This window comes from Ictalurus furcatus, chromosome 10 (genome assembly GCF_023375685.1).
Source record: "Ictalurus furcatus strain D&B chromosome 10, Billie_1.0, whole genome shotgun sequence".
Classification (NCBI taxonomy): domain Eukaryota; kingdom Metazoa; phylum Chordata; class Actinopteri; order Siluriformes; family Ictaluridae; genus Ictalurus; species Ictalurus furcatus.
In genome coordinates, this window is record NC_071264.1 from 2,416,958 (window position 1) to 2,438,502 (window position 21,545).

The 21,545-nt window shown below is 39.2% G+C and overlaps 1 protein-coding gene across 3 annotated transcripts in view; it reads right to left on the reverse strand.

Annotated features, from left to right (window-relative positions):
• LOC128614110 (protein kinase C-binding protein NELL1-like) overlaps positions 1-21,545 on the reverse strand; it is a 213,726-nt gene that overhangs the window by 94,822 nt on the left and 97,359 nt on the right. For all 3 annotated transcript variants that reach the window (XM_053635404.1, XM_053635403.1, XM_053635402.1), the window contains exons 9-12: positions 20,966-21,068; positions 19,696-19,769; positions 18,311-18,410; positions 16,688-16,816 (exon numbers count right to left, since the gene is read on the reverse strand). In XM_053635404.1, coding sequence (XP_053491379.1) covers positions 16,688-16,816; positions 18,311-18,410; positions 19,696-19,769; positions 20,966-21,068 — 406 coding nt within the window. The remainder of the gene's footprint in view (positions 1-16,687; positions 16,817-18,310; positions 18,411-19,695; positions 19,770-20,965; positions 21,069-21,545) is intronic.

The window sequence follows — 21,545 nt, forward strand, 5'->3', positions numbered from 1 at the left end:
GTTGTTCATTTTTATAAGCTCAGCATGAATTCACACAGGGTCAATATATAAACAGTACCATTTTCTGTTATGGGGCAGTTACACTTGCATATAAAGGTGTGACATTTTTTTATTGTTATTTTTTGCAAACCCAACAATAAGGTGAGAACAGGGATCAAAGACCAACATCAGGCTAATTCAGTATAATACAGGACTTGACTACTATCAACACAGACTAAAACCTCTTCAGAAAGAAGTAAAGTATGAACATGCATCCAGTCCTGATAATTTTTTTGACGGATAGGATGCTTTTATCTGAAGTAGAGTGTTGATATCACTTCCCTGCAGACTTATTATTCCCTGAGATGAAAAGCACCTCATTTAGCCTTCACGTTCACACATCTTTCAAAGGCTTCAGGGGAAAAAAAAAAGTAATTCTCCAACAGGCAGCTAGGAAGGAACATGTGTGGATACGCATGAGCACATCTAGTGCGCAAGCACACACACACACGCACACACACATCAACATACAAAAATAAAAAACCAGAGAAAAACTTCTGCCTATGTTAATGCTTTGCACCTCTGCATTTTACCTTCACTGAGATGGCAATAATAATCTTTCCATCTGTCTTACAAATGGACCAAATCAGTTCACATGACCTACTATACATTTTTAAAAAAATTCAAATTCAAATATAGCAGCGTCTGGTTTGAGAAACTCAGAAATATTAATTAATATGTGATGAATGTAAGAGGAGAAAGAGGAGGAGCTTCTACACCATGACACACTGACACAATCTGTATCTATTTAGTGCTCCAAACATTCATATCTGTATTTAAATGTAAGCCCAAAGTGGGTGTGGCCTAAACTAAAAGATCAGCTTTAAAAAATTTTTTAATAAAGACGTGCATGGGACTTAATTTACTCTTTATGTAATTATTTTTTCTTAATCACATTATTCATTTGTTATTCATTTTATTTATATATTGACATCTCATTTAGACTCCTGCCTTTGTGACAAATGAATTTCACCACAGTAAAACTGGGACACACTTAATTTGGCTGTTACAAGGCCTTTTACTGGTGGCTTATCTTTTTCTCCTCCCCACTTTTTTACACAAGAAACCTCCAAAAGTACTGGAGCTGCAAGACCAATTCTATTGTTGTCAGTATAAACTGGACATTTGTGTTTGAGATTTAAAAAATATTAATATGAGACGATAGATCAGAATTTAAAGTTTCACTGACTGATATTTACATCTAGATGTATTAAACAACTTAGAACATGGCACCTTTTGGTGACAGATCACCCAATCTTTAGGTGAGCGGGTGAACAGAGAGTGTCATATCACAGCAAACCAGTGACTCCATTTCCCAGAATGCACCACCAACTACAAACATGGCCAAAGAGGAATAGACTTCCCACACACACACGTTCACCTTCCCTGGAGTTCTAATCACACACACCTGTTGTATTTGTGAAGTATGCGCTCAGTTGACTTGTTCTCTGTCTATACCGTGAGATTGTGTTTGTTTTCCTGGTATTGACTTTGCACTTGTTTACGACCTTGAGTCTCTGCCTAGCTTTGTTTTGTCTGGTTGCCTGATCGCCTGACCTCTGTTTAAAGTTGTGGGTTTTGCATTACCCTTTGGACTTTTGTTTTTGTATTAAAGCACCTAACCTGCACTTGCTTCTGTCCGCACCTCCTTTATGTGACAGTTATAACGTAAACAACACTTAATATTTGGTTGCATAATGTATCCCTTGCGTGCAATAACTACATCAAGCCTGAGACTCACTGACATCACCTAACAGTTACATTCTTCTTTTGTGTTGTTTTTCCAGGCTTGTTCTGCGGCTTCTTTCAGTAGTTGTTTGTTTCGGGGGGGGGGTTTTCCCTTCAGTCTCTTCTTCAGGAGGTGAAATGCTGCTCAACTGGGTTAAGGTCTGGTGACTGACTTGGCCAGTCTAAACCCCCCCCTTCCCCGCCCCCCACGCTAATGAAGTTGGCAGTGTGATTTGGATCATTGTCTTGCTGCATGATGAAGTTCCTCCCAATTAATGTGGATGCATTTATCTGTAAAATGGAAGACAAAATGTTCCTGTACATTTATGCACTCATTCTGCTGAAACCATCATGAGTTACATTATCAATAAAGATTAGTGAGCCTGTTCCAGAAGCAGTCATGCAAGCCCGAGCCATGACACTACTTCCACCATGTTTCACAGATGAGCTTGTATGTGCTAGATCATGAGCAGATCCTTTATTTCTCCACATTTTGACCTTTCCATCACTTTGGTAGAGGTTCATCTTGGTTGCAGAACTTTTGTGGCTCATCTCTGTATTTCTTTAAGAATTCCAATCTGGGTTTCTGATTCTTACTGCTGATGAGTGGTTTGCATCTTGTAGTATGACGTCTATATTTCCGCTCTTGAAATCTTCAAACGGTGGATTGTGATACCTTCACCTCTGCCCTGTGGAAGTTGTTAGTGATGTCACTGACTGTTGTTTTGGTGCTTTTTCTTCACAGCTCTGGCCGACCCGTTCCATGTCTGGTTGTTGGTACTCCAGTCGTTTCTTTTTTTTCAGGACATTCCAATTTGTTGTATTGTCTATGCCCAATGCTTGTGCTCTGATAGATTTTCCCTCTTTTCTCAGCTTCAAAATGGCTTGCTCTTCTTCCATAGACAGCTCTCTGGTCTTCATGTTGATTTATCTTTTTTAACAACAAATGCAGTCTTCACAGGTGAAACCCAGGGCTCAAGCCAAGAGTAGACATATGGCATACAGTATGCTGCCACAAAGTTGGAAGCACACAATTGCATAAAATGTCTTTTTATGCTGTAGCATTAAGATTTCCCTTCACAAAAACTAAGGGGCCCCAAACACATGGTTTGCCAAGGTTGGAGTGGAAGAACTCGAGTGTCCTGCACAGAATCCTGACCTCAACCTCACTGAACACCTTTGGGCACCCCAGGCCTCTTTGCCAAACATCAGTGCCTGACCTCACTAATGCCCTTGTGGCTGAATGGGCAACTCAACATTATGTACAATGTTGCTTACTTGATTACACGATGCATCAGAAAGTCAAGCTGAACATCATGAGATGAATACTCCAATCTAGCATAGCCGGTTAATTCTTGTAGAAAATATAGGTTAGCTAAGTCAGTTACTGACACTCTGAGTTATATAAGGCATGTACCAGCTAACATACACAAGCTAACATTACACATCACTGTTTTGGAATCTTTATAGTATATCCATAAACAACATTGTGGAGTTGCAAGGAGCCAAAGCACATCACAGTGGTTTGTACAGAATGATGTTATTAGCTATCTAGCACTCTATAATGTAAATATAGTGACATAGTAAGTGTATGTTCCTGTTCCTGCATGTGGTTAATGATGCTGTCTTGTTGATCATACATTTTTATAGCATGTTCTACCTGGTCAGGAACTCTGAATCTCTTTCAGACCAATCTTTTTCTTTTCCACCTTATAGAGGTCTTGTCTTGTGTGAGCTTTCACTCAACATCCTTAAAAGAACCTCAGCAAGAAAGTGAGGCCCAGTGGCACAAAGGTCTTTTATTCTCAATCTCCGCATCTCTTCAGCTCCCCCATGTCCCCCCTTCATCTCCCTGTCAGGAAATAGTCCATCTGGGATCAAGGTGTATTAACATTTCTTGCAAAGGTCTTGACAGAAAGTGGAAAGTGCTAATGATGATGATTATGATGATGATGATGATGATGATAGTGGTGGCTTTTATATGTATAATGCCTGTCACACACACTCAATGACACTTTATAGCCTTTGCATACAAAGCTGTGTATCTTTACAAAGAAAAAAAATGAATAATACATACAGACAAAACACTCAGACACACATTTTGAGATTGCAGTCTGCAGGTAGAAGGCATTAAATGGAAGTCAACTGATATTACAGAAACCTCACTTCATAATAATGTAATATTCCTCAATTTGACCTTTTTCTCCCATCCATCATACCCCTTTGTTTTCATATTTATATACATTCTTCAGAAGCCTGATTCAAGTCCAGTAAAATTCTTGGCCAAGTTGAACTGTTCTAGAGTCCTAGCGAAATTATTCTCAGGCATTTTAATATTTAAAATGAAATATTTTAATGTATAAAATATTAAATATCATTTAGCGTTCAAGTCTATGAAAAGAGGGTGACTTTTCCTTGATCACACGAGGCCTTTTTTTAAAATAACTTTCAACTGCGAGACTGCAGGAAAAATATTCTTTACCAGGAATTAGGTGTGAAATAACATGGTACAGCATCCGTTCAACCGAATACACACGCCGTATAAGACTCAGCCGCAGTCAAGCGTCCACAGCTGGACTGTCACACTTATCAGGTTAAGATTTCACAGCTGGAAAGCCAAACAGTGAGGAATAAAAGGAGGATGTCATTCTTTACACAGTGCTGTGAGAGCATGTTTTGTTCCCTCTCCAGACTGAATTAAATGTCTGTAGACGGGAACTTTTCCAAACAATGCAGATCGGACAGAAATGCCGAGGTATGTCACAATTCCCTTTAATAACACGTTATACCAGGATACCGTTATATTCATGCACAAAACATCTGCGTAATTATGTTTTCATCACTTAAGGTTATGAGAGTCACTTTTCCAGTATTACTCAAATACACAAAGTAGTCAAGTTACACAGATAGCTATCAACTAAATTTATTAGTTAAAAAAAATCCGTGCTTATAAGCAGAATATGAAAATACATATGATTTTGTTATGTATAGCACTACACATGTGAGCATTATGGCAATGGCTAATGCAGTCTACCAACATACCATGTTATAATTTAAAATGTGTATGTGTAAAGAATAACAGACGGCAGGCTGTGCGGTGGCACGAAAATAACCCGCGCACGACGTGATGCAGCGCGCAAAATCAAGCCAACTCCAAAAAATTTTTTAAAAGATTTCCCACAGATTTGGGCCAAGATGTGTCATGTGACATCATCACAACATGCATTCAGTCAAAGTCCTCTTCGAATTCCGTACATCGAACATGAGTACAGCCAAAAGGTCTCATTTACCACCAAAGTTAGACCATAGAGCAAAAGACAATTTTGTGCCATTGAGATTTCGCCAATTTGAGTAGTTTTCCTCAAAATTAGCACAAAAAACTCCGCAAGTTGCATCACGAATTTTGAAAAAGGCCACAGCAATCACAAAAAAAAACTCTGTAAAATCTTATACGGACTGATTATATGGAGCACCCGCCATACACACAAGTCCCTGTGTGTCAGCTGTTACTATAGAAACAAACCTGACCTGACAAATCAGATTTCAGAACTGCACTGTGGTATTAATATTAAAATCCAACCCTCAAATATACTCAGTGTTGCATAATTGCATAATACCCAGTCATGGTGATGCCGTTTCTTTTCACAATGTTTCTTTTTCTGTTCAAAATCAAAAAGACAAGCACAGGAAAGAGATGTTCCTCTATTTAAGTGCTGTGACAAGCTTGACGGCGGATAAAGGAAAACAACAAAACAGTTGTGTGTGTGAATTGAAAAAGCTTCACAGGTGCTCGGCCCATGGGAAAGATTATTTTAGAGGATATGTTCTTATGTCTGGGGTTGTTCTTGCTTGTCTGCTTCACTGGGTTCAGACGGCAGGAACTACACTGTCAACCATTTCAGGTGGTTAAACCTCAACTCGAAACATTATGTTTTACAATGGATTATTTTAAGTTTCATTTTTGAATATCCAATATCCACAACGTGTCTTGACAACGGGAGTTAAAGAGAAGAAATAAGTTCACATAACTTGTTTGGTTAAAGAGGGCGGTTTGGGTTTACTTCGGTGACTCGCTGTATGTTTGATCCTGTACCAATAACTGGGAATTGTGAAGGCAGGCAGAAGGCAGGGTGCCAATCCATCTCAGGGCACACTCACATACACATTCACACACACCCCCATTCATACACTACGGACACTTTGGACATGCCAATGAACCTACTGTGCATGTCTTTGGACTGGGGGAGGAAACCGGAGTACCCGGAGGAAACCGGAGTACCCGGAGGAAACCTCCGCAGCAGGGGAGTAGCGGGAATTTTTTTTCTTGACATTGACATGCGTGTTATTTTCACGTTACAGCTAAAACGTTCCTCCGTTCTTGGGAACGGCACTGAACTAGACAAAAACTAATAGAGAACTGCTTTTGAGGAATTACAATTAAAATGCCTGAGACAACGTGCTGCACTTGGCATTTTCTGAAACACTAGTGTGTGTGTGTGTGTGCTTTCATTTACTGTGTTTAGCAGTGAAAGATGTGGTCTGGATTTAGCAAACAGGAGATGAGCATGGTGTTGTTTATCTTTCGATTAATAGCGCGATAGCTCTCTCTGTAATGGTTTTAGTACAAACTCAGGCCCACGTGATGTTTGTTGTTCTTCATGTGTCCTGATAAGAAAAGTGTTTAACTTGCTGCCAATCACGGCTGTACACAAGTCTGGCACACAGCTAAAAAAGTGGAAAGTTTAATATACATATCTATAAAAACATGGATATTTTATGCTGATGTGTCCTTGGGCACCAGAATTACTACCAACAGATTCAATGAGATCATTAGGACTTAGTGGAAATATACATCTGTAGAGCTAGATTATTAACATTACTTTTGCTCAGGTGCTACTGTGTATAGGTACACGTGTACACTGAAATATATTTACTGTATATATTTACACATATATATACACTGTATATATTTATACTGACATTCTGAGATCAATAAAAGCTTATCTTATCTTACACTACATGGCCAAAGGTTATACTATCCTCTACTCCTCTGGGAAGGCTTTCCACTAGATCTTCCACTGGAGCTCATTTTGTGTTCATTTACAATGTGCATGTTCTTCAGCAGCACCAACGTATTTGTTCTTGGTTGTGTGTGTTTCAAACTGTCAGCTCTTTGCATGGAGGTTTGCTCTGTCCTGTACTGATGGGTGCCACTGTTCTCCATGGTCTCAGCTGCTTCATAGCCACACAGCATGCAGTATCTCAGTTCTGCCCTCCACATCATGGCATCTTCATCAGCCATCAAAATGACTATGACGGGCAAAACAATGCTGATGTTGACCATAGTTCTTAGTTCATACTTTAGAACATATTGATCTTTTTGTGTCTTCTGTTCCATTTTAAAGTGATCAATAGAAGCCCAAAATAAATAAATAAATAAAATCCATGTTTTGAAGCTTATCGATACACATAGCAAGGGATCAACCCAAAGGCTGGCGCATGTATGTGGTGCATGAGTGTGTTTCAGTGAATCATCGAAATCAGGGTGTGGTAAGCAAGTCCATGATTTGTATGAGTTTTTTAAATGAAAATTTAAATGAATGTGTGAGATCAGGTCAATAGTAAAGAGATTAAAACGAAAGCAAGAAAAGGAAGCACTGTACGTAGGGTCAACTAGTATAAATGGGAAAAACTAGCATGGCAAAAATCTCCTGCTCTTTAACGAAAGATAAAAATTAGAAGAAATAATTTATGAAAAAGATCTTAGCGTCCACGGCAGATTCCAGATTCAAGTTGTGTCACATGATTATATAGAGCGAAAAAAGTCTCCTACGTTTGGTCTTCATTACAGCGCTGGACATGAACGGGGTGACTTACATTCTCAACAATTCATTTTTAAAAATGCCTTAAAAGAAACTAGATAAATACATACACTGTATATCCAATCTCTCTCTTTTCATTTCGGCTTTTCCCTAGTTCAGGGGTTGCCACAGCGAATCAATTTTCTCCATATGTCTCTGTCGTGGGTGTCTTCCAGCAACACCCTGGCCTCTTTTGAGTCGATGCTTATTTGGGCCATGTAGTTCCGTAGCGGTCTTCCCCGCTTCTGTTTTCCTGGGGCTTTCATTCAGAGCATTCTTCGTGTGACATGCTCTACCCCTCTTCTATTTACATGCCCAAACCATCTCAGTCGCTCTTCTCTTGCTTTGTCCATGAAGCGCGCGACTTTGGCCGTTTTCCTGATCTGCTCATTTTGGATTTTGTCTAGCCTAGTGTGGCCTAACGAAAATCTGACATTCGCATCTCTGCTACTTCCAGAGCAGCAGTAAGTCTTTTTGTGGTAGCCACTGTTTCCAGACCATACAGCATCGCTGGTCATACCACTTTGTTGTAAATGGTTCCTTTCATTTTAGCGGGCACTCTTTTGTCACACATGACTCCAGTAGTTCTTCTCCAGCCAGCCCAACCTGCTTGGATCCTGTGGTTGACCTCTTGTCGGGTCGTTCCATTTTTCTCCATAATGGATCCAAGGTAGCAGAAGTTATCTGCTTGTTCAATTTCTTCTCCATCATTGAACTTCAATGAGTCATGGTTTTCAGGATCAACAATGCACATGTATTTGGTCTTCTTGCTGTTAATTTTCAGTCCCCCCTTCTCGAGCGCGGCTCTCCAGCTTTCCAGTGCTGTTTCAGCTTGTCGTTTGCTCTCCGTGCATAGTACGATGTCATCGGCATACATCATCGTCCATGGTGGCTCTTGCCGGAGTCCATCTGTCAGCCTGTCCATGAGGGTGATAAACAGAAATGGACTTAAGGCTGACCCCTGATGGAGTCCAACCTTAACGTCAAAGCTGTCTGTGGTTCCCACACCGCTTTTGACTTTGGTCTTACTGTCAGTGTACATGTCTTTAACTGCTCTGACATATTTGGCTGGCACACCTGACTGGTGCAAGGCGCGCCAAACCTCTTCACGTGGGACTTTATCATATGCTTTCTCCAGGTCTACGAATATGCAGTGCAGTTCTTTTTGCCCTTCTTGGTGCTTCTCCATGAGCAGCCGCAGGGGGAACAGAGCTTCTATGGTGCTCTTGCCCAGAACAAATCCAAACTGTTGCTCGCTTACAGGGACAATTTTGCGGAGTCTATCTTCTATGATTCTCTCCCAGAGTTTCATAGTGTGGCTGATGAGCTTCAGACCACGATAGATGGAGCAGTTCTGTACGTCTCCCTTGTTTTTGAAGATGGGTACTAGAACACTTTCTCTCCATTCCGCTGGCATTACTTCGGTGTTAAATATGTGATTGAACAGCCCAGTGAGAAACCCTATCGCCATATCGCCCAAGCATCTCCAGGCTTCGATAGGGATCACATCTGGGCCCGTAGCTTTGTTGGGCTTCATTTTCTTCATTGCCGCTTGCACTTCTTGTTTGCTGATCGATGGTACTTCTTCTTTGTTCTCCAGTTCTTGTTTGTATCTTTTTCCATGTTGGTTCTTTTCATTCAGGAGCTGCTTATAGTATTCTTCCCATCTTTGTTTGATCTCAACAATCTTTGTCAGTACCTTTCCGTCTTCATCTTTGATTGCGCGCACCATCTGAACATCTTTCCCACTACGGTTCCGTTGGCGTGCTAAACAATACAGTTCCCGTTCCCCTCCTCCATCTTCTATTCATCTGTACAGTTCGTCGTAGTTCGTCGTTCTGAAATTCTTTCATCTTTGGTTGTTTCCCATAGTTTTTTCAATTCTTTCTTCCGCTGTATGCTGGTTTGTACTTCTGGGTTCCACCACCATGTTTCCTTATTTTCTCTTCTCAGCCCTTTGGAGTAACCCAGGGCGTTTACTGCTGCTAGCCTAATCATGTTGGCGGTAGTAGTCCAGTTCGACGGACTCCATGCTTTTTGCAAAATCTATGATTTTCTGACTTTCTTCATTTCTTATCTTCAGCCCATGTTGACCAAGCACCTCCTCATCCCCGAAGTTCCCTTCACCCACATGACCGTTAAGGTCGCCTCCTAAGAATAATCTTTCCTCTTTTGGAATTTCTTCTACTAGGGGCTCTAGCTCGCTCCAAAAACTCTCCTTCTCTGCTTTGCTGCATCCGACTTGTGGGGAATGTGCGCTAACAATGTTTACTAACGTGTCTTCTACTTGGAGTTTAAGTCTCATTGCTCTGTCTGATACTCGCTTCACCTCTACGACTCGATCTATGTGCTTCTCAGCCAAGATGATGCCCAATCCGTTTCTTTTCCCATCCGACCCATGGTAAAAGAGTTTGTAGCCTCCACCTATTCCTTTCGCATTGTTGCCTTTCCACTTAGTCTCTTGTACGCAGAGAATGTCAATTTTGCGCTTCTCTACCATGTCGTCCAATTCTCTCCCCTTGCCCGTCATTGTGCCAATGTTGAGGGACCCGACCTTCAGTTCCGCGTAATGGGTCCTATAGCGTTCGCGCTTCAGCTAGATGCGTTTCCCTCCTCTTTTTCTTCGTCCAGCAGTAGCACATTTTCCGTCGGCACCCTGTTGAGCAACAGTGCCGATGTCGGTCGTTGTTATCCCGGGTCTCGACCGATCGGTATGAAGTTTTAAAGGTTGATTCGCATGTTGTTTTGGCTAGGGTTTTTTTATGCCAGATGCCCTTCCTGAGGCAACCCTCCCCATTTATCCGGGCTTGGGACCGGCTCTGGTCCCGTGCGCGCACGGACCAGTGCCGCACACTGTATACCAATGCACCAATGCACAGTATATCCAATCAATGGAGAAATTACACACTGGGACAAAGAACAGAAATTTATGTCTTATGTTTCTTGATTTGAATGAAAACTGGTTAAGAAGAAGTGCAGCTTTTCTGTTTACCATGCTTGCTATTAATAATGACACATTAATAAGCATGATCTAAGAGATTAAAAAGCACATTGTTTAAACACCAGCACAGTGAGAGAGCCCAAAGCAGAAAACAATAATATTTTTTTTCTTTAATTAAGATGATGCTTCTTCATATGACCTTTTCCAAGTGCTCAAAGATGTTAAAATAGCTTTGGCAGATGTGTTGTTGTTTCTTTGAGAAAGCTTTTTCTCTCTGAGAATGAAAAAATATTGCATTATGCTATAATGGCAGAATAACTAGCATTATGTGCTAACAAATATGACTTTTAAGGGTCATGTTTGCTTATCACCTCTCCATGGACAAATAATCCTTCCTGTTGACCTCATCATCCTTAAAGATCACTGCCTTTACCAGAACCTTCTCAGACCATTACTTTGTGGCATTTTGTCATCCACTGGTCCTCACCACCACTCCACCTCTACCCAACTTGCACGGCTACTGTTATCTTCATTCTCTTCTACTGTGCTATCATTCCTACACATACAAATGTCCACAAGACACAATAATGACTGAATGCACACAAATGAACCAGTTCAAAGTGCCTTCTTTTCAGATTTGCCTGCTATCAAAGCCGCTTCTACCATCTGCACAGCTTTCTCCACATCTTGGAATCAGTCTGCCAATCAGTCTCAGCTCCAAGCAAGCTAGACCCGATGCCTTCCAGCTCCTGGCTTTCTGACATGTTCTGGTATGGAAGAAGAATGCTTCGAGCGCTGAGAGAAAATGGAGGAAATCCAGAATCACCTACAGATCTTGTTAAGTATCGGACCCGGCTCGTCTCTTTCTGTGGCTATAGCAAAGGCAGTCTTCTTTCACTGCATCTCTGATCCATGTAATGCTTATCTGCCTTTGCTTCCTTACTTCCGTATAGGTTATTTCCTATCCTGTCCTCCTCCCACTTCCACAGTCTTTCTCACCTCTGACCTCTGATGACTTTGTCAAAGAAACAGCCATTCAAGCATCCTTCAGTCAAGACAAGGAGAAGCATATGCACACATTCAAGCTGAAGAAGTAGATATGCACCAGTTACCTTTAGTGATCAATAAATCTATATTGAGAGGTCTGGTTCCTTCTGTCTTCATACCATTGACCAAAATGCCAACCTGTCTGCTTACAAACCAATGCCTTCCAAGGACACGTTCCCTCGTTACAGTCACAGGGAGTTTACACAAGGGATCTGTCCTCATCCTCCTTGATGTGTTCAGTGACACAGAATCACCAGATCCTTTTGTTTCACTCTTGGGATTGGGAGGTGTGAGCTGACCTGGTTTTCAGTGTACCTGCCACATTGACATTCTTCCACAGGAGTCGGTTCTTGGTCAACTCTTGTTCTTCACAGGGCTCAGTGATCTGGTCTAATATCTTCTCTCTTATCAGTTTCTTTTTCATCTATCCACCTTCCAAGTTGCTGAGAAGATATTAGACAGCCTTTCTGACATCTCTTCCTGGACATCAAGATCCATCATTTGCACCTCAGCCTTGACAAAACTGAACTAATATACCCAACATCAAAGTTCTTCCTTCTTAGACTAGAATCACCATCAACAGCCTCACAATCCATGCCCAGCTAAGAATCCTGGTGTGATTTCACATGTTGGGCTTAATTTCTCAAATAAGGAAAGCTTTTACATAACATCAGAATGTAACCATGTCATTCTACCAAATGTAAATGTAAATATAGAGAAGATCACAGAAAGGAAACATTAAAAGGGTATAGTATGGTGGGTGACCAGAACAGATTTAATGTGCCTCACATGATACTGGACTTTGGTTAAATATGTTAAATATATTTGAAAGAGTTTTACCCAACACTCAGTGTGGAAGCATCTTACTTCCAGGTTCTGCATGCCATGTCCAGGAAAATAAAACAGATTTATAGGAACATATGATGTTCCTATAAATAGTTGTGCCAATAAATATAAATATATATAAGAGGAATCAAAGTTTTAAAGCATTGTTTTTTATTTAGTAATGATCTGAATAAACAATTTCACATAACAGATGTTTACATATAGTCTACAAGCCACAATAATAACTGAATTTACATATATGAACCAGTTCAAAAGTTTACACACGCTTGATTACTAATACCGTGCGTCCTTACCTGGATGATCAATGACATGATGTTTTTATGTTTTGTGAGAGTTGTTCATGAGTCCCTTGTTTGTCCCTTCTACATATTTGACTCCTTTCCAACAGCGACTATATGATGCTGAGATCCATCTTTATTAATCTGTTAACACACTGGTTTCTAATTTTTTTATGTGATCGACTGCAACTCCTGTAACCTTTAAATAAACACACATGTACAAGAGGAGAGAAGCACAATCCTGACAGTTTCGTGTACAGCACAAACGGTTTTTCTCGGACAATGGGGTCTTATTGCGCCTGAAAGCCTGACTCTGTCTGCTCAGTTCTGCGGTTATCAAGTCTGTCTGCATCTGACACACAAGACACAATTTCCGGCTTAAAGACTTAGACACTGTTGAGTTGAACGTGCTCTCCTGCTGCCGGAGCCTGATCCTGACACGCTTCTACTGCAAATCCTCTCGCCATCCAGACCTGCCTGACTCATCCTGATGCTCCATTTCTACTTGGAGATTCTGCACTTGTCAGTGTTGCACTTGTAACTACACTTTTTTTGTTGTTGTTGTTGCTGCTGTCCAACATGAAACCCATGAAAAATCTGCCCTCCAAAAAACAACAACAACAAAAAAACACTATGCTCCTAGTCGCTATATTGTTCAGTCTTCTGTTGAAAGCATAATAATAATAATGATAATTTTTTAAATCACATATACATTACAGCACAGTGAAACTTTTCTTCTGGGAAGCTGGGGTCAGAGCACAGCGTCAGTCATGATGCAGCACTCCTTGGTTAAGGGCCTTTCTCAAGGACCCAACAGTGACAGCCTGGTAGTGCTGGGTCTTGAACCCCTGGGCTTCTGATCAGTAACCCACAGCCTTAACCTCCAAGCCACCAGTTTACAATTATAGAAGAGTGATGACCTGGTGACACCCAAATGATGACTGGTTCTTCCAGCCTCAAAAGGTTTTGTCCTTTCACCTCGCCTCTGTCACCTCTGGATTATTAAGGTATTTATACTGTAACTACATCTGGATTTCCATAAAGCTTCTGTGTGACTATGTCTATTTTTAAAAAGCGCATTATACATATTACTTTACGTAGAACATTCTTCAGTGCCGTCAGTTTAAGGGAAAGAAAATATAAGGAAAATACATGAACTCGTGTGTGTAAATGTCTACGTTGTGGTCTTTACACCAGCAGCAGCAACGAGTCCAAGTTTATCAAGCTATGACAAAAAAAAAATTCATAAATCTCACCTGTGACTAATCTCTTTTTGCCCCTGCACTTTCTCTGGCACGACAGATTTCCAGCTTTTGCAGGAACACATTCGACAGAGTCCTTTTTTTTCCCCCCAGTGCTGGTTTTTCTTTTTTCTTTTCTCTCCTGGGGGAAATGTACTGGGCAAAGCACCAACATTTTAAACAGGATAAAGACTTTGTTTTTCAACCTGGCAGTCCAACTTAGAAAAGTCTTGTCAGCTAGCGGGATCCGGTGACGCTGTGGTGCTGCTAAAGTGGCTACAGCCTGCAGCGGCTCATGTGAGCAATATCTGATTAAAGATGAGAGAATGTGATAATAATGAGATAATAAGATAAAAGGAAAAGTAAGAAAAGACAGTATTTATAATCAGCTTTATCGTTATTTGATTTTCAGATTGTGAGAAAAATTTAGAACTCATAAAAGAAGGCAGTTTTCACAATGTCACATACTAGGGTTAGGGTTATTTATTTTATTTTTTTGAGGAATACTTAAACACGTAGATGCGGCATGCTATACAGTATGTAAGCCCTGGTTCCTGTGTGCCCTTCACTTTAAGGAAATATGTGACATGAAGGAGCATTTTGTAGCTACTGAGTTGTGAACAATAGCTCTGTTTGCTCTCTGTTGGCCTAAGCATGTTGGCTCGGTTATCTTTGGCTTCTCTGACAAGCTTCAGCGGCTGTCCTGTAGTAGAGACTCATCCTGCTCTAGTGAAGACACTCCTACCAGGCTAAATTCCTTTAATTCCTAGAGAATGTCATGCTCATAAGCTGTCTAAAGCAGCACCAGAGACTCCTGGGCTGCTTTTTTTTAATTTTTTTTTTTTTTATCAAATTCAGAAAGAAATAAACATTTTCTCCACCTTCATAACCTGCCAAGCCTGACTTGGCCACGTTTCAGTAATCGACATATAAACATTTATAGAGACTAACACAGCTCAGAGAGGTTAATGTCCAAAATAAATATAAGGCTGGAATGCACTTCAAATTGGATATTGCATCCCCAGACTGAAAATGTTTCCACTGATAAAGTTCAGACGTGCTGAATTCAGAATCCAATAACCATCACATATCACATTTAGAGAAATAGAGAAAATCTATTGTTCAGGATGACACAAAATAATCAATTCACACAAGACACACCCCAGTTCAGTCAAAATTGAGGTGCGTAATGTTCCTCTTACACCAGTGTGTTTGGTGTCATAGTGAGTTTAATGTAGTGAACAAGCAGGTATAGCTTATAGGCACAAGTTTAATACTGTGCATACATTATGCCTCAATCATGTCTCACTCGACTTACATGGCCTTTCCCATTTATTTGTTTTTGTGTCTGACACTGTAAGATCTACTGCCAGGACGGAGCTAAAACAGTGGTAGAGTTCATCTTGAAGGCAAATCACTTTCTTCCTCAGCACATAAGTTTGTTATCAGGCTCACGTAAACGGTGTGGCTTTTACATTTCTGAAGTTCGGAGGCAGATGTTAAAATGATACAGCTCCAAATTGACTTGTATTAGATGCCTTTTCACTACTACAACACGGTAAGCCATTTGATTATACAACTCAATACTTCCACTGTATTGAGTAACGATACACTCCAGGTCACAATTCAATTCGATTCACGATGCTGGCTTCACGATTGGATTGGATTGGAATCATAACTCTCAGAATTTTTTAACAAAATCTGAACGGAGAAAAATTATGAATGAAAAGACTCTTTTTTCTTTTTTTAAAAAAGACTTTATTTCTGAAATATTAAGCAATGAAAACAATCTGTATTTTTGTCCATGTTAAACATGAGGTGTCATTTTAAGCAGAACTAGAGCTACAAAGTCGGCTAAACTGACCTCTTTCTCGGTCGCTATAGATTGCAATAGCATGGGGCTGGTGTTGTTTGAAAGCTACTGAAGAGGATATAACATGAGTTTATAACCGTATAACCTATAATAGATGTCAGTCATTACGATCTGGAGCTATCGGTCAGTGTGCTCTCTATATATTTTAACTTGTGTTCAAACAGTGCAGTTGCATTAGATGCATGATTAATAGAATGCTGATCCCCTACAGCCACTGCTGCACTTACACAATCCAACACTTATGCCAACATTGTGAGTTTAACTTTTTCTTAATGGCTAATTACTTTTCTTGTGTAGTGACTAATGAATCATAAAACTGGAGTCACTGTGTTTTCTCTGTAGCTTAATTTTAATTAAATTAGCAGCTTTAAACACTGAAATGTTCCAAAGGTAGATAGGTTAAAGATCTTGGAGAAACTCTGTCTATATATAATAATCCTGTGAACAGGCATGAGTGGAAATTAGACACTTATTCCACAGGGTTCTATTGGGAAAGAGGATGCCTATGATAGAAATCCTTTTGGACTCCTAAATATAGTCTGTCCCACTTGGAAGGCAGCTTTAAGACAGCGGTCTTCCTTAATTTGGACACATTTCGCTGAGCGCAGAGAAGACGTCGTATAATTCTGTTATTTTCAGGTTTAAAAAATAATGGACAGGATTGTCATTCTGAGAAACATGTTCACAAATGTCAGTTATCTAGACAGCATAAAGTTGAAGCGGGAACAGTTTCATTTTATCTAAATAAAAAATGTAAGTAATTGCAGTATCTTTCCAGTGTTGTCACTATTTCATATTTGAACAGCGCTGTGTTGTGACTAAATCTGTCTTACCTTCACAGTAGGTTGAATCTCCGTGTATAGATGCGTAACCGCTTTTGCATTCGCACTCCGCCTTGTTATTCCGGTTTTTGCAAACAGAGTTTTCTCCACAGAGAACTCCTTCTGCACAGAAATCATGACCTACAACAAAAGAGAAGCAAGGTAGAGCTTTACTCTTCATTTCAGTTCAATCTGCCACGTGTATCTGCATTTTAATTGCTTTAGCATTCAACTTTTAACCTGCGTTCAATGTGCCTTTGAGATTTTACTTCGAGTTTCATGGGAACAACAATAAAAGCAATGTTTGTTATTAGTCTATTGTAATTTATGTCTCTGATGCTTATTAGTAAAATCAAGGACACTATTTATTAGTTAATATATTCTGACACTGTATTGTTTTTTTTTTATATACAAAGAGAGCAAAACCTTACATCCAACAGCATTAAATATAATATACTGCACATTTTTGTAAAATCAGAACATTCACATAGCAGATGATTTTTAAAATGTACTAGAACATAACTGTTGAAAGCTCTCTGTAGTTGATAGATTTCAGACCAGTTTTAAACGCTACTGCTTCAGGCCCACGTGTAACTGAACATTCTCCGACAGCGGCTTGTCATATTCGAATTGATTTATGGGCCAAGTGCAATCAAAATGGCAGAGGCATGACAGCCTGAGTGAGTCAAGCTTCAATCTTACTAAAATAAATAAAGATTCACTTTCCTTCACCTTAGTGACAGTTTATACAGCGCCCTCCACTAATATTGGCACCCTTGGTAAATGTGAGCAAAGAAGGCTGTGTCTTTATTGTTGAAGCTTTTGATCTCTTGTTAAAAACATTCACAAACATATATTTTTCCTCATATGAATTCATGGGGGTGCCAATAATTGCTGCACACCTATATTTAACAAAGATATATATATATATATATATATATATATATATATATATATATATATATATATAAACCTTTGTTTTGTTTGCAATTGATATCCATGAGAGCAGGCTATTTTTCTGAATTTTTTCAACAAAATTTTTCACAGCCTTCTTTGCTCATATTTACCAAGGGTGCCAATATTAGTGGAGGGTGCTGTATCTGCCTATTTATTGATTTAATATACATTTAATTTAATATGTAATAAATAGGATATTCAAATTAGAAATATAACCATGAAAACTGGGTCATTTCATGTTATATACTTCCACTTCACTATGGCACATTTCCAGGTTGTTTTGGTCAAATGTATTTATGATTTTCTTAAAGTAAAGGTGCATATTCAGGCTGAAAGTTTACAGCTTCATTAAACAGCCATTTGGAAACCGAGTGAACAATCAGGAGTACACAACCTTAGACATTGTATTTATATTATATTGCTGCTTGTTTTTTTTCAAAATCTTATCAACTGTGCTGATACTGCAGAAATCCGCAAAATCTCAGAAAAGCAGATTAACAAAGTCAATTTGTTCTGCATCACACCGTGAGATTATATGAATCATCCACAACAAAAAAAAGGAGAGATTTTTTAAAATGTGGCTTGACAAAATGGAAAACAGCATCACCCTTGCCACAGTTATGCATGTTAAGCAAAATGATAGGGGGGAAAAAAACAACCACCCAAGAAACAGTTCACCTCTGCAGACGTTGCAACATCTGTTCTCTGGCAAAATCTGGTCGTTTATTGTGCAATTGAGACTCGGGCAGCTTTCGTTCACTGACTCCATCACACCGTTCTAGAAAAAAACAAAAAAGAAAGAAATAGTAATGGAATGTGTTGGTAATGTATTAGTGAAGACTACAAATTGCTGGATGTAGAAAAAAGCATCATATTAAAATGCATGAGAAAAGTCTGGATATGAAACTGGCTCATAAATTATTTGAATAGATCTCCGAAAACAGACTGACGCATTTCAAATATTTCAGATCTAAGTAGAAGGAAACAAGATGAAACACGGTGCAATTATACAAGACTGATACTGCCTTGAAGTGCCTAGTAGAATCTGAATACAGTACTCCAACCAATTACATTCCACAGACAGAAAAGCATGATACCTTGTGTAGGTCCGTTCTATCAATTCAACTGCGCGGTGTGTTTCCATGAGTCCTCGGTCACAAAAAATATCTAACGCCTGGATTTTTAGACATTGATTGACACAGTTACATACAATGCCCCGAAGAATTAATGGCACCTTTTATTAATGGGCAAAAAAAGTCTACCCAATCTTACACACAATAATGAAAGTGCTCCACTCAAACAATATGAGAAACTATTTTTTTAGTTTGTTTTGTAGTTGTGTATTTTTTATTTCTTTTCATATATAATACTATTTCCTCTTGGAATTTAAACTGAATCTTTGTAGAACACACAAAAAAAATGCTTTGGGTCTGTTTTTTGGCTGTTGGTTCAGGTGCCCATGTGAATTTTGATGGCATCATGAACCTGGAGGTTCGTATTTGGCCATCTCAGTAGAATATTGGGCAAAACAACCTTCCAAATGGTTAAAGAATATAAAGAAAATGTTCTGCATGGTGGAGTGAACCATAATCCCTCCAACCTTCTTAGACATTACAAGACTCTGTGTAGTTATTCTCTCAAAGGGAGGATGTGGATATATAGTTGCAATCAAACTGATTCAACCAGCATTGCAAATCAGGTTTATTGTCAGAATGTACAGACTTTCAGCTGTTTGCAATGAACAAATCAAACAAAAGCAACTGAAATAGTTCAACACAACGAATCCTTAAAGTGGTTTCCACAAATTCAACTGAAAATGCAACTTATAATGATTTCTCCAGTCTCAAAATGATTTGTGTCCTGTCATGACTGCTTATGAATCCACAGCCTGAAGTTAAGTATCATGCTGCTAGGATTTTCCTGTTAACGCTGTTGGGACTTTGCATTATTGATAGCTATAACAAGCATCAGTCATTACTCAGAACTAAAATAACATTGGGTTGAATAACCCTTAAAGACCACATTACGCATTGTCATGGCATGCAGTTAGAAATTTTACTGACCTTGCACTCTTTGCAGCTCTGTAGGAAAAAGCGCTGACCCTCTGAAAGAGTTTGGCCCAGGTAGGTACATTTAGCTGCGAAAAGAAAAATTGACAAATAATGGGTTTAGACTGAATATCACTCCAAGAGTGAAAAAGATCCAAACAATTAAACGTGTATAATAGTAAAAATAACTGTAGAGCTCCATGAATAGCCTAAATTCCATTAGTTATGGCTCAAAGCACACTGACAGCAATCTGCTCAATAGCAAAACATAGATCTGAGAGTAATTCGAGAGCCATTTTGTGCTAGAATGACCTTTAAAAGAACTTATTATAATAAGGCTGACCAAATTCATCAAATGAGCCTCACTGGAATTTTCATTCACGAATTAATACCCCATACATTCATCACACCAAAGTATTTCCGATTCTCACTGCACAGTACATTTACATTAGAACAGGCTCAGTCATCAATAACAATTCTTCTTTTCCTCTAAAGAACAGCTGTCCTTAGGCTATAGAGGTCTATAAAGTACTGACTTCATACTTCACATGGAGATAAACCTGAATCATTGGTGGAGAATGAAATCTGAATATGAAATCTTTTTAAAAAAATAAACTGAAAAGAAAAGAATCCCTTAACAATTCATTTAAGGTTACCTTAACTAACATTACAGCATTAGTTAGCAGCAGGGACATCACCAGAGATTTAGACTGTAGTGGGGGGGGGGGGGGGCTAAGCCTCTTTTATGGGGGTCTGGGCATAATCCACTTAAAAACATTTTAAAAGCCACCAAAACATCTTTCTAGTCATGTATATTTTAGAGTAACAATGAGTGTAAAATCTGTAGAAATAAGGAATAAGAATATATTTTGGCTGCACCCTCAACCCCCCCCCCCCCCCCGAATAAATAAACAAACAAACAAACAAACAAACAAACAGGCCCAGCAATGTCCCTGGTTAGCAGCAACAAACCATGAACTTCAGAAAGGACTTCTAGTAAAGTTCAAAGCAATTAACACATTCAATGATGATGAGTGTTATTAACACCTGTATTAGCTGATATTTATTACATCCATAATTAAATACCAGCTTAATATATCCACAGATGCCTTAATTGACATGTTCTTGTTAGGTAAAGTCATTGTTTTCTGCAAATCATTTAGTTCATGGACAACATATTTGATCAGGGTCATCTGGGTGAGGTACAACCACTGAAAATGAAGGGGGTAACAAGGTAGGCCATAGAAGAGGAATTCTAGATAAACAATCTTCCTTGTCCACTTACATCTGCATTTCTTACAGCACGTTCCATCCACGTGAACCGGTAGTGAATCCTCTGAACAGTTCACAGGGGGGCAAAATATTCTCCGACACTCAACGGCACCATTCTGAAAAGTGGAACATACAAGAAGATTGTGTGGAGTCATTTATTTACAGTATACTACTATCACTATTATATTTTATTCATATAACAGTTTCATTAAACCACTAAACACAAAACTCACACAATACAGTGGATTCAGAAGGTATTTAAACCCCTTTACTTGTTGCACACTTTAATGTGCTGTGGATTTGATTTTGAAGGGATATAACTGCCATTTTTAACCATCAATCTACACTTAAACAACCATAATGACAAAGTGAAAACATGGTTGTTGTTGTTTTTTTTGTTTTGTTTTGTTTTTTTTAGAGATTTTCAAAAATTAATCAAAAATCAAAAAACTGAAATCTATTATTCATAAAAGTATTCAGACCCTTGACTGTGACACTCCTAATTGTGGCCTGGTGCATATGTTTGCTATAATTATCCTTGAGATGTGTCTGGAACTCAACTGGAGTCCTCTTCTTGCAATTTCAATTGATTG